Genomic DNA, 20,559 nt, shown 5'->3' with positions numbered 1-20,559 from the left:
CAGGATTGCATTCAGGCAGGTTTTGAATATCTCCAGAGAAGGAGACTCCACAACCTCTCTGGGCAGCCTGTCCCAGTGCTCAGTCACCCTCAGAGTAAATAAGCAGGAGTCCCAAGCACATACTCTCATCTGCTGCATGCAGAGCCTGAACACAGACTTTAGGCTTCAGCTGCACCTGTATCACACAACTGCAGGTGACACACAGTACAGAGAAAGCTCACTCCAACAGCCGCCCAAGCCGCTGCATCAGCTCTGCAGCACGTAGGGAGCTCCCTGTTAGTGCCAGCAGCTCCTGGCAGACCTTCACCTGACACCTGAGGACACTGAACAGAACCCTGCTTGTTTCTGCTCACTCTTAGTGTGGACAAGGTGCATACAAAAGCCCCACATAATCATCATCACTCTTGAAATAGGTGGGAATGGACTGACTGACCCACATTCCCTTTCTTAGGGTCCGGATTTGGCAACTCAGCCATGAGAGATGGCACCAAACAATTTCATAGGTTAAAACTAGGTAACAATGCTGTCTTAGCGAATTTTCTCTCCTTAAACAATAAAGAGTTCTGGTCCTCAAAGCTGACCACAGGCCATTATTGTTTCTAAAAAACCTGATAAAACTGCCTCAGTCTAAGCCTAGACTTGAAACCTAACAGTGACACTCCCAACCTTCAACAACCTAGAACTGTGCTACAAAAAAAAAAAAAAAAAAGGCTGAAATCCTGGCTTCTTTTAAGGCAATGGGAGATTTGCCATTACCTTTTCCCACTCTATTTATATCCAAGATACTAGCAGATGCCTTGTTCCCTCTCTGTCTATAACAGACAGATCTGTACATACATTTTATCTCTTTTTTTTTTTGTCTGGAGACTGTTTTCCCACCCTCTTATTTAAAATGGGATTAGGAGGTACAAAAAGATGTTTTATTTCTAGCTTTATGTATCTATATATTTATTTTGAGGTTTTAACTCTTTAGAATTTCTTTCAGCCACAACACTACAAAATTCCTTATCTTTAACACTGTTTGGCTGAAGGCACCTTGCAGGATTATCCGCTTTTGGCTCTTGACTACCTAACCTGAGACTGGAGGAGCCTTTTCAGGCTCTAAAAATTTTCTGACCTTGAGGGTTGTAGAAAAGAAGTGCTATTTGCTACTAAAAGTGAAAATTATAACATTGCTTCGATAGGCTGCCAACGCAGGTAGATAACAGCATGTTATAAAGCAGTATCTCTTAAGAAGCAGTACCATAGCTGTAAGGAGTTAAAGCATCTGACTAAGGATGTTTTATGATATTTGATATGCTTTCTGCTGTTTGATATAGAAGATCTTATACATATACTTATGTCCAATTGCAAACTGCAATTTGAATGTTCATTCATGCTTTATTCATTTTCCGCTGTATTGTACCAGGCATTACAAAACACCTCAGCAGCACTGTGTCCAGGCAGCCAGATCAATTATACTTCAATGGCAGAGGATTTCTCAGTAGCCAGGCTCTCATTTGAGTGGGGTACCAGCAAACATAACCAAGCATGAGGTCACCTGATGGGGTCTGGGGGTATCTGCAGAGGTTTAGCTAGATAGGATGGAGTTATTTCAAAAGGACTTCACTCTCCTGAGCTTTTTTCTGAATTCAAAGTGAGACAAGTCATCGCAGGAGACAGACATTCATCTGCTAGTACAAATACAAAGCGATTCTGCCTTACATTAAGATCTGAGCACTTTGCACCAATTATTTTTTAAAACTGGCATCCTCTATCCCTGTGAAGATGGACATCCACTATCATTACAAGTGGATCCTAAAAATCTATTAGTTGGTTCACCCTCTCTTTTAGTACTCCTACTTCCTTCCCTTTTGGAGTCAGATTAACCCTCCAGCCATACCAGGACACAATATTAATCAAAAGAGACCTCCGTGGCTTATCCTTTACTATCACAGATAACCAAATCACATTATACATCAGTTACTTCTCTTACACTCCATTTCAAAGTAGGTATTTAAATCCTCCTGACTTTCAGGAAAGTGCCCCTAAAAGTCCCTCTTTTTGGCTGTTTGCAGCCTTCTCAAAATATCAAACTAACGTAATTTTTACCCATTTGCTTTTATTTCAGTACAGTTCTTAGTTCAAAATAAATTCTCCTCCCTCTCAGTTGTCTATTCCTCAACTGTGAAATATTTATAGACAGTAATCATGTCCCAACTCAGACTCTTTTTGGGTAAGCTAAAAAAAGCTAAAAGCATTTAGTCACCTGACATAAGATAAATATTTATTCCCCAGATCATTTCAGAAGCTCTCCTAATGTTTTTACTTGACTCTGTTTCAAACTGTCTTTAACATGCTGGTGACCAGAAGTATACACAATACTCCATATAAGCATTTCCCAGCATCATCTGCACCACAATGGTATGAATACTTCCCTGTTTGCTTGAAATACTTGGTGCATCTGAATATATGGATTTTGTATCCATTACACAAGTGGCTCAGCCATCTTCAAACTATTACCTAAAAGATGAATTTCCCAGGAAGCACCCTGTCTACCTTCTCTATGCATCGTATGAAAAAAGTACATTCCTTTTTAAAGAAAAGGAAGTTGAAGTATTCAAGAAAACATTAAAACTAATGACTGATATTTGAAATTCAGTTAGCCAAAATATTTGTGGCTACCTTAAATCAGCATGCATTCACAGGGTCACCCCACCTCTATGAAGACTGATCTACCAGAATGTTACCCTCTGATATGTTAAAAAAGAAAACAACTAAAAAAAAAATAAAATTACTGCAACTCAGTTCCCTGTCACATCATAAGAATGCCAAAATTTCCCCTCTCTTATAAGGACGTAGAAGGTAAGCACGTGAAAGCCTGTGTGATGCTTGAATTTGTGTTGATGGAACGTCATTGCCTAAGATAAACCAACCTTACCACTGCACGTACGTTCTGTTTACTGCACGTTGTGCTTGTACAGGCTGGCTATCACCGACTGAATATATTATTTTATAGATGAAGCAGTCTAGAAATTAGTATTCACAAAACAAAAAAAAAACCAAACAAAAGAGTGCAGAAGAATAGTTTCACGCAGACCTCCTAGCATCATGTGAGCGTTTTTCAAGGCTAGAGAGCAGCCCGATTCTAAATTCTCACCCTTGTACTTGTCTCTCCCTCTCTACAGCAACACTCACACAGTAAATAGCATTTACAATCAAAAAAATTGTGAATGTTGGAGAGGCTTGAGGGAGGGAAGAAATTATTAATGCTTTTGAAAAAGAATGAATGCAGATTTTTAGCTTCCTTGATATAAACTTGTTTTACAAATCATTTTCCCAGCCATTAACCAACTCGTGGTTCTTTGTGGCACTGCAGCTGCTAAACTCACCCATTCTTCACTTGTTTTACAACCAAGAATCTGTATTACTTAGATGGTTCCCAAACCTACCCCCTTTTTTCTGAAATGCTCCCACAATATGCTTGCTGTATTAGCGTTGCACTCCACATTTAACGTGCATCCAGCATTTATTCTTGAGTCTCAGCTGGAGTTTCTCATACAGGCCACATATTCCAAGAACCACAAGGAAAGCTTTTCCTCCCATTCCACGTCTCCCCAGCTTTAAAATATTCAATTGTAATACATGCTCCATCCTTTATTAACCTTTCCTTTTTTTGAGTCACACTTCTTACTGCTTGGGTCTTCCCCCCCCCCCCGCCTTTTTGGGGTCCCAGCGCAAACCTTTCTAGCTCCTTCCTCCTACTAGCCTCATGAACTCTGAGCTCCTAGTAACTAAAGCCAACCAGGAGCAGAATGAAGACTTCACTGAGCAATACTGCCTGCCAGAGCAAAACCCAGGAAGTCCTTTTTATATCTATGAAAGCATGGAAGCCTTGTGGCAGCTTCAAACCTACAATGACTTAATTATTTAAATCGTATTTTACACCTATTAACCATAGCATATCAAGTAAGAGTAGCAGCTGCTACATGAATTTGACCAGCTCACTTGCCCTCAGCAGATCACCCATCTGCTTGCTCTTCACCTAATATTTCTGTTTGATAGCTTGTAAAACAGATTCTTGCAACAGGTCAGGAACAGAGTCAACTTCAAATTCCACATACAAATTTCTATGAAAACATATGGACATCTATACTGAGTGATGTCGAATTTAGAGAGGCCACTGACCTTATGAAAGTGGATAAAAGGAAAATTGCAGCCTGTGATGGAAAAACACTGACTCCATTACAGTGAATGAACAGAAGGGTGGAGAGTGAAGAACTGTATGTATAATTAATTCTAGTAATACAGACCTACAAAATTCGTGGGTGCACACACAGCAAAATGGTGTGGAATATGCCTTTCTATATAACGCATCAATTTCAACTTCTACAGCATAAAAATAGTGCTTCTTTAAATGATCAATAAGCTAAACTTTCCTGTTCACCAGTACTATTTTATAAAAATTTAAATTATGCTAATATAGCAAATTATTCAAGAGCTATGTATTCCAGCATTTAAATTCTCATACCTTGATATTTTTTCCACCTCAAATGAAAACATTTAGGAGGCACACACAGAGGCTTCAGTTTCTCTTTATTTTCTACTAGGGGGTGTAGAGTCTTGCAAAGTTCTTTCATTTACAGTGCATGGGAAAACCATAGGAAGATTACCTGTTTCTGAAAAAACAGGTTATGCATAACATATCACTTTCCCTCTTGTGTGGCCTTCGGGAAGCAGAGACTAGAGTACTTCCAAAAAAAAAAAGTATCCCTGGGATATTCTGCCTGGTCCATTGCTAAACAGTAGCACAGTGCCTGTGCTTGCCAAAGAACTGAATTTATCTACTACTGAATTTTCAGGCTGGCAATAGCTTGCAATCCTTCACACGAAGGTGAGTCTGTTGAATGCTGTTGGATCCCTTTGGTTATGGCAAAAAGACTGGCCTCGGTGCCTGGCAAGGCAGACTTGGAGTTGCCCCCGGTGACTGGAGGGTTGGACCCTCGATCTTGCAGCCCAGGTTGTTTTGCTTCTGTCTTTTCAGAGCAGCCTGGCACAACGGGAGATGAAGAATGGCACTTCTTTTTGGTAACCCTATCTTTGAGGCAACCTTGGCTCCCATAGCTGTGCCGAATCCCTGAAGATTGCTACAAAAGAAATTTCATCCCTTCCACTACTGAAGCGAAGTCTTAGATAACCTGCTGTTCAAACACACGGCGGAGGTAGGATTTCTTTGTTACTAGGCTGCTCACTGAGGTGCACAGCACATTTACCATATCCAGGAGGCCATTTAAATAAGACAACATCAGATTAGACTTTGAAAAATTTCCTGCGGCCAAATTTCCCCCTCCTTTAAAATAGGCAAATAGCAAATGTTCAGGTGAAAAAGAAATGCAACCCCAGAAACTTAGGTTGCAGTGACTGTGTTTCTACTTCACAGGTGAAGAAAGATCTATGTTTCTGACCTAAAATAGGAGAACTAGCTTTAAGGTGAACCTCCTGAAACAGAAATCAACAGCAAAATCTGAAATTTATGGAACATGACATCTTTGTATTTAAAAAAAAGGACAAGCTTCCTTATAACTAATACGATATAATTTTAATTCTTCCATTTTAAGTAGCCAAAAATCTCCCAGCAAATATGCAAAATAACTGGAAGATGGCCATTTTTGCACTAGTTTATAACACTATTTGGAGATGAAAAAAATGCCTTCTTTTTTTCTTACCTTCAAGCCAAAGGAAGAATGAAAGATTAACTTTAGCAACTTAAAAAGCGATATAAATTTTGATTTAGGACAGATTACCTCATACTTGTCTGGAACTTGAACAAATGAAGACTAAAAATGCAAAACATACGCAAGAACAGCTGTGATTTTTGACTTCAAGCCTGTTAATCTCCTTAGGAAAAGCTGGTTCAGTGGAAAAAGAGAAGACAAGACTGGCCAGGTGCTTTAGGTTCCCTCACAGTATAGCATATTTTCAGCATATGACTCTATTAAACTTTAATTTATGATCATTAAATAACTTTATGATTGGCCATATCTGCAATTCAGAAAAATCATACAATATAGTTATCCTAGGTAAAAGTGTATATAAATACAAGTAGCTTCACTTTTGCAGTTATGCCATGTATCGACAATGTTATGGTTAAAGGATTTTAGTGTTTGTAAGGTAGATCAAATCTGTATTAATGACACAATCTCATTTCTTCATACCAGATTCCTGTTCATCAAGTCAGTCAGCAAAAAGTTCATGCTCACTCGATACCAAAATTTTGCACTTCAATAATTTACATCCCTGTAATTAATTCCATTTGAAATTACTTTTGAAATTTCACCAATAAACCCATTTTAATACTTTTTTGGTCTACAGCTCTCCTTCTCATAAATTCATTAGACATTTCCTGCAAGTCCCCAAAATAAGATTCACTGAGAATATAATTACCAGATTTATAATTGGAAATACAAGCTTTAATCTCTTTGTTGTTTTTAAATTTCAATGCAGTTCTTTTCTGTTATAATCCCTCTGTTTTATAATATTTCAGAGGAGCGCAAAGGAATTGGCACTCAAAAGCTGTTCAAGGCAGGCTGACATGAGCCATTCTAGCTGAGACCCAAAGACCTGGTTGGTGTGCAGCAGTCCCTCTCTCCAAATCCCCCTTCTTTCTGCTCCCATACTTTTTTGACACAATTTGTCTCCCCTCTTCATAGAATGCTACGGGTTGGAAGGGACCTTTAAAGGTCATCTAGTCCAACCCTGCTACAATGAGCAGGGACAACTAGAGCACTTGTCCTTCCACCTGAACACCAGCTGCTCTCTCCCATGATTTCCATCCCATCATATCTTTTGAAGGACTATCAGTATGTAACTTTTTAAATTAAACTAAATAAAACTTTCATTTAATCAGTAGAAACTAACGACCAAAAGCCTCTTCCCCTTCAAGAAGGGTTGCTCTGTTCAAAGAGGGCACAAAATGAAACACAGGAAAGTCCATGTGAACATCAGGAAGTACTTTTTTTTTTTTAAACAGTGATGACCAATCACTGTAATCATTGCCCAGGGAGGTTGTGGAGTCTCCATCCTTTGAGATATTCAAAAGCCATCTCGACATGGTCCTGGGCAACCGGCTCTAAGTGGCCCTGCTTGAGCAGAGGCAGTTGGACCAGATGCCCTCCAGAAGTTCCTTCCAACCTCAGCTGTTCTGTGGTTCTGTGAAAGTGGTACCAGCTGTAGCTACCATATTTAGTAACAATTCGAAGAGGTGGCCATTTTTGAGATAACATAATTTCTTGTGCTGCTTCCTACTGAAGAATGTTTAACGAATCAAGTAAGAAACAAGTGTGTGTGTGCACGCATATAAAGTGTGTAAAATATAACTGGAAAAATATTCATCCATTTTTGAAACATCTATACACATGATTTCAGGGAACTGGTGAATGGAACTTGAGGAATCTCTTCTTTTACTACAATCTTTTAGAGAGGAAACAATTCATTTTTACTCAAATAAATTAGCCACTGTATTTATAAATTCCCCAGAAAGTTGTTTCTATATTCACAGAGGGAGTTTTACTGTCGTCTTTGTAATAAAGACAAGAATGCAAGCACTTAAGAACACAGCTTTAGCTCAGAGCTCAGACAGGTATGTCCAGGATCTACATTTAAGGTAGTTCTTCCCTTTATTTTTTATTTATACCATGCACTGAACTACCATAGTTTTAAAAAAATCCTCATGAACATGTGATACAGAATAATTACTACAAATACTTTATTTAAAATAGGAAACCTCAGGACAAGGTGTTTCATTGGTCACATACCTGATTGAAAAAATTGATGACAACTCTACCAAAAAAAAAAAGTTAGTTGTTACAAAATGACCTATACACATTTTTATTCACATTAATCATTTCAGGATGTTTGGAGCCAAAATGTATATTATGTTTTTGCTATGTCCTTTTGTGGCTAATACTCTACAATGCATATACATACATACATACATGCATATATAAATAGTAAAGTACAAGCCAGATTTTTAGTGTTTGCATAACAACAATGCTACTGGCAGCATCAAGAGCTTGGCCTCACGTGCATACCAAGCAGAAGTCTAGACTGTTCACATACCACTGGTAGGAACATGTATGTTAATATAATAATTCTAAAATAAATTATTTTAAGCTAATTTAAAACTCCTATCTTCAATTTTTAGGGATGACAGGATTGTTTTGTCTTTCATTTTTTGATTTTTTTTTTTTGCTTAACTCGAACTTTCAGTAATTACTGATAACTTTTAACTACATTTAAAAAATGTATTTCTATGCCTGATTACAGAGTAATTCTTTTCTAATAATTTTGGCTTCTGAGGCTTGGAAATGTAGTCTTGTTACTTTAACTCCTAAACAGAATCCTTCGTAATTTTTCGTAAATTCTTGTAAAGTTGGATAGGTATATCCATCAAACTATATTAGAAAGGACACCAAAAGAGAGGGGTATGGTAGATACAGATACACAGAACCTTGAAATTACTGTGGTTCAAGACTGGGAAGGAAGCTTTCCTGGAAGGCAGGAAAGGAGAAAGGAAGGTAACAAGTGCTGTCACTTCACACAGTATGTGCTGGTGTATGCCGAACCTCACTATCACCACCATAACAAAAAAATATCCTCATGATTCAGAGGCCAGCTTAGATATGGATGTCTGACGACCCATCCATGATGTGGCATGGAAGCACATGGAGGAAATCACTCAGTGAAAATAAGTAAGGTTTTCAAGTTCAGGTGCTACATTAAGCAAACTCAAGGAAGAAGTTAAGGAATGAAGGCATCAAGGTCAGCGATTGCACAGCAGTAAGAGAAAATGCTTTGAGAAGGGGGAAACCTTTTCCGTGTCCTTCTAACTTTGGGAAGTTCATTACAATTAGATTGACGCTTTTCATGATAGATAAATAGATTGATAGAGAGATATTACATGAGGTCTTGACTTCAATGACGCACAAGCCCTCCAGGTCTATTTAACAGAGCACTAAATCCTTACTGCCATCAGCAGTAGATTTAATGATCACAGAAGTAGTTAATCACACCACACATTGCCTCACTTTTCTCAGTGCACAAGCTGGTCACCATATTAAGAGCCTATTTTCTTCCTTCTAGGTTTTTCTTCATGAAAATAAATCCATAAGTAGGTACTGCCTGCTTATCAGTGGTTGTAATAACACCTACTCATCAGCAAAGACTTCAAAAAAACCTATACTGTATTTACATCCTTTGCATGTCACGAACTGTTCTTCTTTATCAGGTATTAAAAACTTAATTTTTATCACCTGAAGTTGCTTACAAAGTCTGTAAAGGTCAAACATTCTCTTTTACTCTAACAACCCAAGCCATGGAGAGGCAACACCTACCAGAGGTCCCATAGCACTCTAAGTGATCCTAACTTCTTTCTATTGAGATGTTTGGGAAAGACGAGCTATACAATAATTAAAATAGGGAGAACCTCCTATGATTATAAAATTATCAAAATATAGTCCTCATGAAAATCATAGTCCTTAATGAAGAAAATCTCTAAGAATAGCACGATGATCAATTCCTGCTTCCTAACCCATCTACCACAGCACTGTAAAGCCACTTCTCTCTTGCTGAAAGATGAAGCAGATGCACTACCGAGTTGAAAGCCCAGGAGATACCCACAGGGAGATAACTGACCCGAGTGAATTGTACTGTCATGTAAGGCTGTCTCACGATGAGACAAGTGTATTCATCCTCCAGTACAGGAAAATCAGGGGTATGTTTACATCAATTGTATCTATGTCCATTAAAGATTACAAAAGTCCACTTGGTGGGGTGGAGAAGAAGCCTGATTCAGCAGTGGCATGAAGTAAAACAATGCATCCCTTAGAAGGTGTACGTTGCAAAACACCCTGGCATAGTCTACATAAACTATACCACACATAATTGGAGTTCATTCAACTTTTTTTTTTCCAGATTAACAACAGAATTTTATCAAAAGTGGAAAATACAGAGGAAAACCTATATGTGCGTGTGTGTGTATATACTTCTATTAAAAAACCAAACATGTATGTATTTTGTCTTTTTTGTTGATATTTTTTGGTTTGTGTTTTCTTACCTTCTACTGCTCTCTTGAAGAAAACTTTACAGCTGCCACATGTAACTACCCCATAATGACATCCAGATGCCTCATCTCCACACACCAAACACACTTTGGAAGGTCTTGAAGATCCAGTTGATACACTTCTCAATGAAGAGCTGGAGCAAAAAAACAAACAACAAATCAAACAAAACAGCTATGAATATTTCAAATCACATTGGCCATAATGCAAAGTTCAATTAAGAATTTATACAGGTATATTGCTCAAGGCACCTAACAATTAGGAAACCACAACTCTCTCTGGCAGTGCCTGGTTGAATATGTGAATTGCTTTAATTAGTAAGTGCAATATTTTTATTGTCTATTTTAAAATACCCATAATATATCAATGTTAATGGGATAAGTTACCACAAGGACAGTGGCATTTATTGGTAGCAGATAATTACAACTGAGAATAAACAACAAACAAACCACTCTGGCAGCAATCTGATAGCTGTAAACTTTCCTTCTGTTTGTTTCAAGCCTTTACAACTAAGGAATACCTGCAACAAAACCACTAAGACCAGTTCATGAAGTAGCACGGCAAAGTGGTATGCGCTCTCCTGTCTGCATTCCTGCTTACCTCTACAGTGGTCCTTCAGCTTGTATCTAATGTTTCTGTAATTTAACACCTTACTTCCAAAGCAGCTTTGAAGCCTTTTTACATTCTGCAAATGCAGAAGACCCTTCCATATGACTGTAGTTGCCAGAAAAGCAGCACCGGAGGTTCAGAAAGCATTCCGAAGTTTTACAGACTGATGCATCTTGCAAACCCAGCTTCAACCATCTACCACCTTCTTAAAAGACAAAGCGTTTCTGTTGTTGGGTTTTTGTAAACCATGACACTCAGAGGGTATCTTTAGGAAGTATTTTCCACTGGCAACTCTAAGACAGTGCTCTTCAAAAACAAGTCACATTTCATGATGCAGTGAGTCTCCTTCCTCCCTCCCTCCCTCAGGAACCGGAAATGCCACCCTAATGTAATCAGCACGCTCGGAGAAACGTGCCAGATACTGAAGGAGATGAAAGCTTTAGATCCCTCCCACACCTCTGGATGGCTGGGGAAAGCCTGTCCTTCCACACAGCCTCTCTTCTCCAGGTAAACATGACCTCTTGCATTTCTTCACACGTTCTGAATGCTGCCAAACAACTACAAAAACAACCCTAAAAGACTTTACACCAGTGGTGAAATAACCTGATAGTTCAAATTACAAGTCACAGGCTATTTGTTGGTCAGTCATTGGGAAACGAAGTTCACAGGTAGTCTGAACTCAAGATAACAAGCATGCTTAAGAAATTTCAAGTATGCATCCTTTGCCTTTTTCCAATTCTCTGTCTTCGTTTAAAGAAGTATACAGAGGCCAAGTGATTTATCCAGGGGCACAGCACGAATGTCACTCCAGATCAAGGACCACAACTCTCCTGGCCTGCAGCTTTACTGTAACATCAAATCTAAACGTCTTTTAAAATGACAGCATTCAGATGCTAATCAAAGTGTTCCAAATAGTATTCCTGCTCTTGTCTGCTCACTAGTCGGTTAGATTTACTAGTTTTAGTCCTCGTGCTATTTATACTTTCATTACATAACATCACACTACTTGATAATTGCTAGGTGATGGCATTAGCTCATCTGTTAGAGAGACAAAGGAAAGCCTCACCGAATCTACGTTAAAATAAGTTCTGTGTGCTCAAGTCACAGTCATACCCATGCACGCTGCATTAATCTAGCCCTAAGGAAAGGTACCTTCTTCAGGATTTCCACGACTGTGCTGGTATTCAACTCTGCATTTGGATTTGTTTAGGCAATGAACAGGACTTTCTCCCTCCAGCATATTTCATACTCAATAAAAAACATTAAGCCTCTCATTAAACAAAATTCTTCAAAAGGTATCTGCTTTCTAGAGAAAATGTCAATAACCTGGAAAACTAACTCCTTGAATTTTCTTTTTTCTTTTTCATTGCAAACAGTGGTATTTTGTCTGAGAAGGGAAACATTTCAATTCTGACATACCACCAAAATGTCTTGGGGCATTTGTAATTTTGATGCTGCATGTTCCTATTTCTTCACAAGACTAGCAAACATTTTCCTAGTCTTTCTACTCTGAAAAAGGTCATTGTATTTTTTTTTTAAATATCTAGAGAAGGTAATTCTGTTAGAGGAGCTCTTCCTGTGGTGAAATGGAGGTTTCCAGGGTATCACAGCAGTTTGCATGGGGTTTTTTATTAATATATATATACACACACTTTATATATATATACATACTTTGTATATATATTACTTTTAGTTGAAAATAAATCATCATGCAGGATTTGCAGAAGGTGGGAGAGCCTTTTTTAGATACAAGCTACTCTATGTAATTTCATTTTCACAGAATTATTTGTTAAAAAAGCCAGTAAAGACACATTGAGACACCAGTTGATCCATGACTATTATTAAATGCCTACCTAAGACATAATCTATAGTATATTTTATACAGTGTTTCTCTAAATGAAAGGCTTGAATATAGCTGAAAGGTGAAGGTACAACTTGAATACAAAGCATGTATTCAACTACTCAGCCACAACATCACAGGTAGAAACATTCTGGAATAAAATTCAGTTAACTCCCATGCATCCTTTTAATCAGTTTAAAAGTGGAAATAGGTTAAAACATAAATGAGGTATTTTCATTCTTAATAGGAATATCCAACACGGAGCAATTCTCAAACACTCTGTTGCAAAGAAACACTGATATTAGTTGTCGGTACTTAAATTTCCTCCAACTTGTGCCAGCTTTAGCTATGATTGTCTTCTAATGAACAATATTTGACTTGTTTTTAAAATCTCATGTTCTCTTTCACCCATGCTACACCAAAGTATTTGCCGATTTAAAATGCTGTTACATTACCTCATACAAAAAGTAAAGTGTTGTACATACCTGCAAATAATAAAAGGTTGAGTCCAAAAAATATGCTCAAGTCTTATCGCTAAACCTCAGATTAAGTCATTCTCTCCATGGAAGCTTTTCTTTCTCAACAAGGCACACACAGACAGTTACACCTTTTCCTCCTGAATCTCTCTCTTGTTCAAGCTGTCATTCCTTTCTTAGAAACTTGACCATGCTGAACAAGATCTTCATCAAGATCTGACTGGGGAGCAAACTACCTCTCTGCCTTCATTTCAAGGCCAGATATCCAGTGTTTATGATGCAGAAACACACTTTATTTATTAATCACTTTTATGAAACCAATTATTTAATTAATTATAGCTCTATATCCTGTAATATGTACAGGGAGAAATACACCATTAAAAAACCCCAACACTTTGAAAGTGCTTTTTATGCATGCTCCAAGTTAAATATTTCCCTTTTCATTAATTTTCCACAGAAACATCCCACAAGTTTCTATCAAGGAATCCTAATGCAAACTGGTGTGCAGGAAAAGTTACAGGCAGGTAACACTTAATAGGTAAAAACTAAGTATTAACTTCAGTTGATTGTAACAGGTAAATACATTAATTTAATTGTAGTAGTTTGTTTTTGAAGCCCAGTTGTTTGGGGTTTTTTTGCTCCAGATGAGAAGTTTAGTTACAATAATCCAGGTTTAGGTAATACATCACACTCTCTTTTGAAAAGTACAAGAGTTGGTCCAAATAAAAATGGGTACCATAAAAAGAGATCAGGAACTTAACAATTGTCTCCCTGGATAGCAATTAGCCTACTGCCAAATACCTATTTGAACGACACGCTAAATCTGACGACTTCTATGGGCCACAGCAGGATTGAGTCTTAAACTTAGACCAAGTAAAACCACCGTGTTTGCACATTTGCTCAAATCCAAATTGGAGCCTAACAACTATTGCTATGATATTTAACAGGTTTCGTTTTGGGTTTTTTGAAAACTTTCACACAATGGACTATCATTGACCCCGAAAATTTCTTGTGGGCAGCAACCTACTCTCAATATAAACTTCTAACTGAAAACACAAGAAATATGAAATACTGCAACAGAACTGGCTACTTACCACTGCTTTCAGAAGCCAGTAGTTTCCACAGGTTGATTAGGTGTTATTACTTTCACACCTCATTATTATTTCAATACAAAGAAAAAAAAAAAAAAGAAGCAAACACATGCCCACCATACACACACTCTGCAGGCTTCAAATACAGGAGATCTAACAGAGCATACATATTTTATCACAATGCTTTTACAGCCAAGGGCAGCATGGAACAGTTTAACAATGCTAAATGTGTCTTCTAAATGATTTGTAAAATGGTTGCTTAGATGGCTCCACTAACATTTGTCACGTTGTAGGGTATGTGATTAGGAATAAGTCTGATTTATTACCCTCAACAGTGCAAATGCTGGCAGTTAAAGGCTGACCTTGACTAGCCATTCCCATCAAGCTCATTTGTGTCTCTGCAAGTTGGCTTGACTAATAGTTATATGGAGAATTAATTAGAAATAACAGATTTTGTAAAGAAGAGTCAATAAACCCACAGATAATCCAGCATTTTAAAAGCTGATTATACAGGTTATTATGCTTTTCAAACCAGATGTCATATAGGAGCACAGTTTAAACAAACGATGCCTCTATGATGATAAAATGAAGCACTCCAAAGAAGCATAAGCCACAATATGAATCCCAAACTCATTTGTTGCAAGTACTTTTATTATTATGAGATTTAGATGAGTCCTTTTTAATTCCACATCATTGACTTTTTCATACAGAAATTTTCTGGTAGTTAAACAAACAGAAGGAACCTGGGTACACCTCAATAAAGTTATGCAAAAAAAGGTAAAAAGAAGTTGAGATCAACATAACATTTTCACCTTTGAGAGGAAGAATAATCAGAAGATTCAAAATGCAGAGACTGCCAGCATCTTCATTCTACCCTCTTATCTCATTCTTAAGGGGTGTAACCTCCAGCAAGAGCCGTCATCTACTGGAGACCGCCACATGACAATCTGTGCACACAGATGCTGAAACTAACCTTCCTGTGGCCCAAAACAAGAACTGTGTATTTCAGTGGTATTTCACAATCATGACATGAACAGTCTGGCTGAGCATGGAGACCCGAGCTTGGCCCACCTTTCACAACCAAGGAAGCTCAGATGGTGAGGAGGCAGCCAAAAGTTGATCAAGAGCTGCCCAAGAGCCCCCAGCACCGCCAAGCTGGTTGTGCCGCTGCAGCAGCACACCCACACACTTGGTCCTCACCAACTTCAACGCAGCAGGCCAGCCGATGCCGTCCAAGGGAGACAAACTCCCACGCTGAATGACAATACAACTCCTCACAACCTGGCACTAAAATGAAGAGACTGATTGACAAGTTTATGCTACCCTGGAAATATAGTCTTTTCCCCTTCAAATAGTCCCCTGAATTCCTCCTGGTTTCCACAGCTAATCTTACATCCCTGAGTGCTTCCTTTGACTGGTCACTTCTCTAATACCTCTCCTAGTATCTTCCTTTATTTAACTCATCATTCACTCAGTCATCACAGTAGATGGCATAACTATCTCCTCCTTCACACTACCTCCATTATTGTTGTGCATGTTCACACAGAAGCAGCTATTTCACTGCCTGAGATAACTCTAACTAGTTATTTAGAAAATGTTATACTGGTCAAAAAGTTGTCCAATAGATTATGTGACCACTACACAATGATCTTGGTCACGATCTCTATTAGTGGTATGTATCACCTCCCAGATTTTGCTCCATGCTGCTAGTTTTAATTGTCAATACTAAGGTTTGATCAGTATCAGTTTCACCTTGTGTAGCCCAAATTTTTTAAAAAGTTTCACTGCAGGAAGGCACCCAGGCTCTCTCCTATAACTACATGCACAAAGCAGATTAGCAGACTGGAAAATGGTATTTCTTAAATGTCAGACTATATAAACCAATCTTCTTGTCAGCAGACCAGGAAAGCATAGAGAAGTGAAAAGGTGCAGAGATGAAACGATCAGATTTTCAGAGGAGAAGGCATCACATGGGACCTCATGAATGCTGAGCTAAGGAAGGACCACCAAAACCAAGCCAGCCGTGAGCCTCAGCAGCAACACGCAGCCGGAGCAACATTTACCCTCTGACATTTAGCAGAGGTGCACACAAATTGCTAAATAACCTAGCTGCAAATTCTGCTGGCTGAGTTTCTCGGGGCATTATCCTTTACGTTTATGTTTCCTTGGATAAAACAACAGGACTCATATGGCCACTACCAACCCTTATACCTGCAGCCTTAAAAAATAGGTTAAGTTGATTTGGTTTGGTTTTTTAAGGCTAAACTTAAAAAGCCAAACAAACTTTAAGACTCAGAAATCTTGAACAAGGTCTAAATATTTTAAGAAAGCTAACTGTGTACTTTAGTGCATATTATGGATGATAGACACCAAGCAAAACATCTGAAGCAGTGCACACTTAGTCTGACATCTGGAGTATTGTATCAGTCTGTAAGTAACATAAGTGGTTAGGGAAAGAATTAATTTTTTTCTTCAATGTCTTCTCGCTACTAGAATAACAAAGATAACAAAAACATCCATTGAAAACACATTTTCAATGTGAAATATTCAGGAAATTCAATTAAGGAAGAAAAATGACATAGAAAATAGTATCTTCTTCTGCTATCAATCAATTATTTTTTAAACATCCCAAACTTCAGGTTCCAGCAGCTCTTACTTGGATTACTATTTATTCACTTCTGTTTGTTTTGTTTTAGCAAATGATGATGAACTCATGAAATCCACTATTACTCCCTGTAACTTAAAAAAAATGGACCAGTATCTTACCAAAATAAACTTATTTTGCCACCTATAACTTTGAAGGTATATCTTTAAGAAATTAAAAAAAAAAGCACACACCAAAAAAACCCCAGAAAATCCAGCAGCTGTGATACAACATTTAATTTAGTGGTTAATCTCAATTATTTTTTTTTTTAAGCACAGAAGTATTTATTCCAAGACAGAAAACTTTCAATTGTTTGAACTGCAGACACTACAACCCTAATACAAATATATAGATTACAAAATTAATCCAGTATTTATATTTTTTTTTCTCTTAAGAAATGCTTAGTATGATAAAATATGTAGGAATCAGAGGGGAAAGCACATTTTAGTTAAGAGAAAGCAAACTGAGAAATCAGATGGTTTCTTTCCTCAGCAGCTCCAGCTTACACATTAAGTTACTTTATTTAGCAATGCCTAAGGATCATATATCACACTTTCATACCTGGATCTTAATTATGGTAACAAGCAAAATCTGACATGCACTGATAACAGCAAAGGTTCCACCCTTTCTCCCAAGCCCCCCCCAATTCTAAACCAATTCACTCAGGATTTTTAAAAAAGCATTTAAATTGCAATGTTTATTCTGCAAATAGAAGCCGATGTGTTCTCCTGTGCTGTAGTCACCAGTGAACAGGTTCTTGTATTTAGTTTAACCTTAAGGCATATGTTGATTTTACAAAATGAAGCAAGTGTACTGAGCTCCTTCAATTTCCATTTACCTTAGTGGATGCTGACAAGATGCAGCATTTTCCTCAAACCAGCTGTAAGCCTTGACTTTTCCTTGACCTCTACTGAAATCTTTTGGTAGCAACTATAGTTGCCTATCCAAATTTTACCTCAAAATAATCTGTTGACTACAGAAAAATATAAACTTAAGTGTAAACAAATGTGTTCTGGTGGACTGAAACTGAGGAGCACTTATCTCCTAGGGAAATAAATCTACTTTTTACCTACCGATTTAGTGACTGGAGAAGTATAACATCCTCCTAATATTCTTCTGCAATGCACTTTGCTCCTCTAACTACTGTCACAATGTACCAAGATCCAACTGCCCCAGGGAAATAAAATCTACTTGTTCTGCATTTTTTTTATGACATCAATGTATTTATCTATTGAAATGGAACAGTTAACCTAGACAGGGAGTTTCCTATCAGGAGAAAACCTCTGGCTTTGGAAGCCAGAGAACAACAGTAAGCCTTGCAGCATATTTGCTCTAACTTTTCATATTTGGTCCACTTATAGAACTACTGCAGTTTAAATGCATGCAATGTTGGTATTTGTGCTGCTGATTTTAAATTGCTGTGTATTGCATAGCAAGATAAGGCAGGAACAGTTTCTCTGGAAAACGATCTAGTTAATTATTGAAGTTGGGGGGGGGGACAGGATGCAGGGAGTTCATTTAACTCTTTTCCTGCACCTGCTCACCTGCCATAACTAAAAGGAAAGAGACTCAGCTTTGAAAATTCCATTTTTCATAGCACCATCTCATCTTCTGCCTCTGAAAAATATTTAAACTAGTTGTGCATCCTGATCACTCTCATACGACAGCACAGTAGTGTTTAGCCAGTGAGGCTCTGCTGCCTTCTCAGTCAGCAACATTTTAAAACTGCATAAAATGCAGTGATTCAAGTGAGATTCACCTGCTGATGGGGGCACCAGTGGGAAATCATTACCATGAGGAATTGCAGGCAAGACAAGACTGCATGACTATTTTGCTCTGCTATTGAGGACTTCTAAGACAAATTGAACAAGCATGGAAGAAAGAAAAATATACATAGAAGTCAAATGCAGGGAGATGCTACCAGTAATGAGAACATCTCTTTAAAAAGCCTCCTCTTTTCAAATAAAGCTAACTACTTTTTTCAAGTTCTTCCCTTAGTCTAAACAAGCAGCTCCTAAAAATACCTGCTTTTGCTTGCAAGCTTTATTTTATGGCATCCTTATTATAGCGACGTGAAATAACACCGATGACCAGAGTACTGACCATTTTTAAACTTAAGAAGTGTCATTCTGTTGCAGAGACAAAAATCTACCTGGTACGTCTGGCAAGGGCTTGGCCCCATAAGTCCTAAAAGAATACCTATATCAAAAATATTAGTTTATAACAGAAGCAGCTTGGTCCAGTCGTACATACTTGCCTGTTACAAACTCTTTGCTTTATCTTCTCAGTGCACGATATGCTTACAGAGGATGCCACCACACCATTAATGCCCTAACCACACAATATAAAAAGTTTATAAGAGCTCTGTAATCAAATAAAAAAAATTAAAATATTTCATAATAGCAAAAAGTAAACTGAACTGCCATCCCCAGTCTACTGGGGATTAAAATACCACAATAGAAAAACCTCCAGAGCAACCATGAAACCATAGGGAAAAAATGCACCACAGCACAAAAAAGGTTACCATGGGAACAAAGGCTATTTTCCAACTTGTCAAATAAAAGCCCCAGTATGGCAGACCCTTACTCATAAGAGCAATCCCACAGGCTTTGAAAGGCAACATGTATAATTATTGCTTGAGCCGAAAGAATCTGAAGGGGAGAAAGAGGGGGGGTTTGCCTCTTCAACTCCCTGGATGTGCCCCCCACATCCAGCAAGGCAAAATCAGTATGGATGTTGAAAGCATATTAGCATTACGGTACCAGTGTATGCTATATTATAATTCCACATAGGAACAGAAAATAGAAGTAGGAAAGTCTGCACACTAATCAAAACTTCAGAAACAAGAAAATGAAAGGCAACAGACAGCTCACAATATTATTGAGTATGAGTTACCAACGCAGAACTCAGTAATAAGACTCAAGCCCATAAGCATATCAGAGAAATTCCTGACATGAACAAACTTAAATATCTTGCAACATGCAGCAAGTTCTGCGTGCATTTGTAAAGGGAAGGTTGGAAAAAGAAATAATCCGCCGAAGATGATCGTACTAATCAGAAGGTCCTTAGTAAGTTTAGGCACAGTGCTTTATGTTTTACTGGAAGTTTCCAGTTTGGCACTTGTTTCAGATGATACAGTAAAAGCCGAACTCCAACTTTACCACCACCTCCAATTAACAGATATTTTAAAAGGCAAATAGTCACATTATTTTGAAATATCTTCTGTGACTTCTAAAAACACTATTTCAAATAATGAAGGCTTCATTTTAACTACATTTTTCCATTTTAAGAAATTCAAGCTGTTCATGATGTTTTAATACATACAATTATTACTTGATAAAAGAAGTAAGACAACTCTTGCAGCTCTAGGTTGGGGAACTACACAGATGTTGGGGTAGTTTGTAAATTTGTCTTTTCCACCTTCCTGGTCCCAGGGTCCCAATAAAACATCTTCCTAAAACTAGAAGGTGGAAAAACCAAGGCGATTTCCACCTCCATCACTATTCACCTCTCATTGTCTTCACAGGCTTTTGCTATCTTCTGACAGCACAATAAAAAAAGACAGTTCTGATGTCTGAGTGTCATGGTTTAACCCCAGACAGTAAATAAGCACCACACAGCCACATCCCCCAAGGGGATGGAGAGGAGAATGGAAAACAATACAAAACCAAAACAACCCTTGTGGTTTGAGATAAAGACAAGTGGATAGGATAACAAAGGAAGAGAATACAAATAATCATGGCAATAACAGTAATAATAATTTATAAAAAAGTGATGCACAAATGCAATTGCTTACCACGCG

At 37.9% G+C, this 20,559-nt stretch overlaps 1 protein-coding gene across 6 annotated transcripts in view; it reads right to left on the bottom strand.

Annotated features, from left to right (window-relative positions):
- Window positions 1-20,559, bottom strand: part of NR3C2 (nuclear receptor subfamily 3 group C member 2) — a 222,717-nt gene that overhangs the window by 91,358 nt on the left and 110,800 nt on the right. For all 6 annotated transcript variants that reach the window (XM_054824700.1, XM_054824696.1, XM_054824697.1 and 3 more), the window contains one exon: window positions 10,094-10,233. In XM_054824700.1, coding sequence (XP_054680675.1) covers window positions 10,094-10,233 — 140 coding nt within the window. The remainder of the gene's footprint in view (window positions 1-10,093; window positions 10,234-20,559) is intronic.

The sequence above is a fragment of the Grus americana genome, chromosome 4, assembly GCF_028858705.1.
Source record: "Grus americana isolate bGruAme1 chromosome 4, bGruAme1.mat, whole genome shotgun sequence".
Lineage (NCBI taxonomy): Eukaryota > Metazoa > Chordata > Aves > Gruiformes > Gruidae > Grus > Grus americana.
The sequence above is the reverse complement of the archived record's forward strand: the minus strand, read 5'-3'. Positions and strand labels throughout refer to the sequence as shown.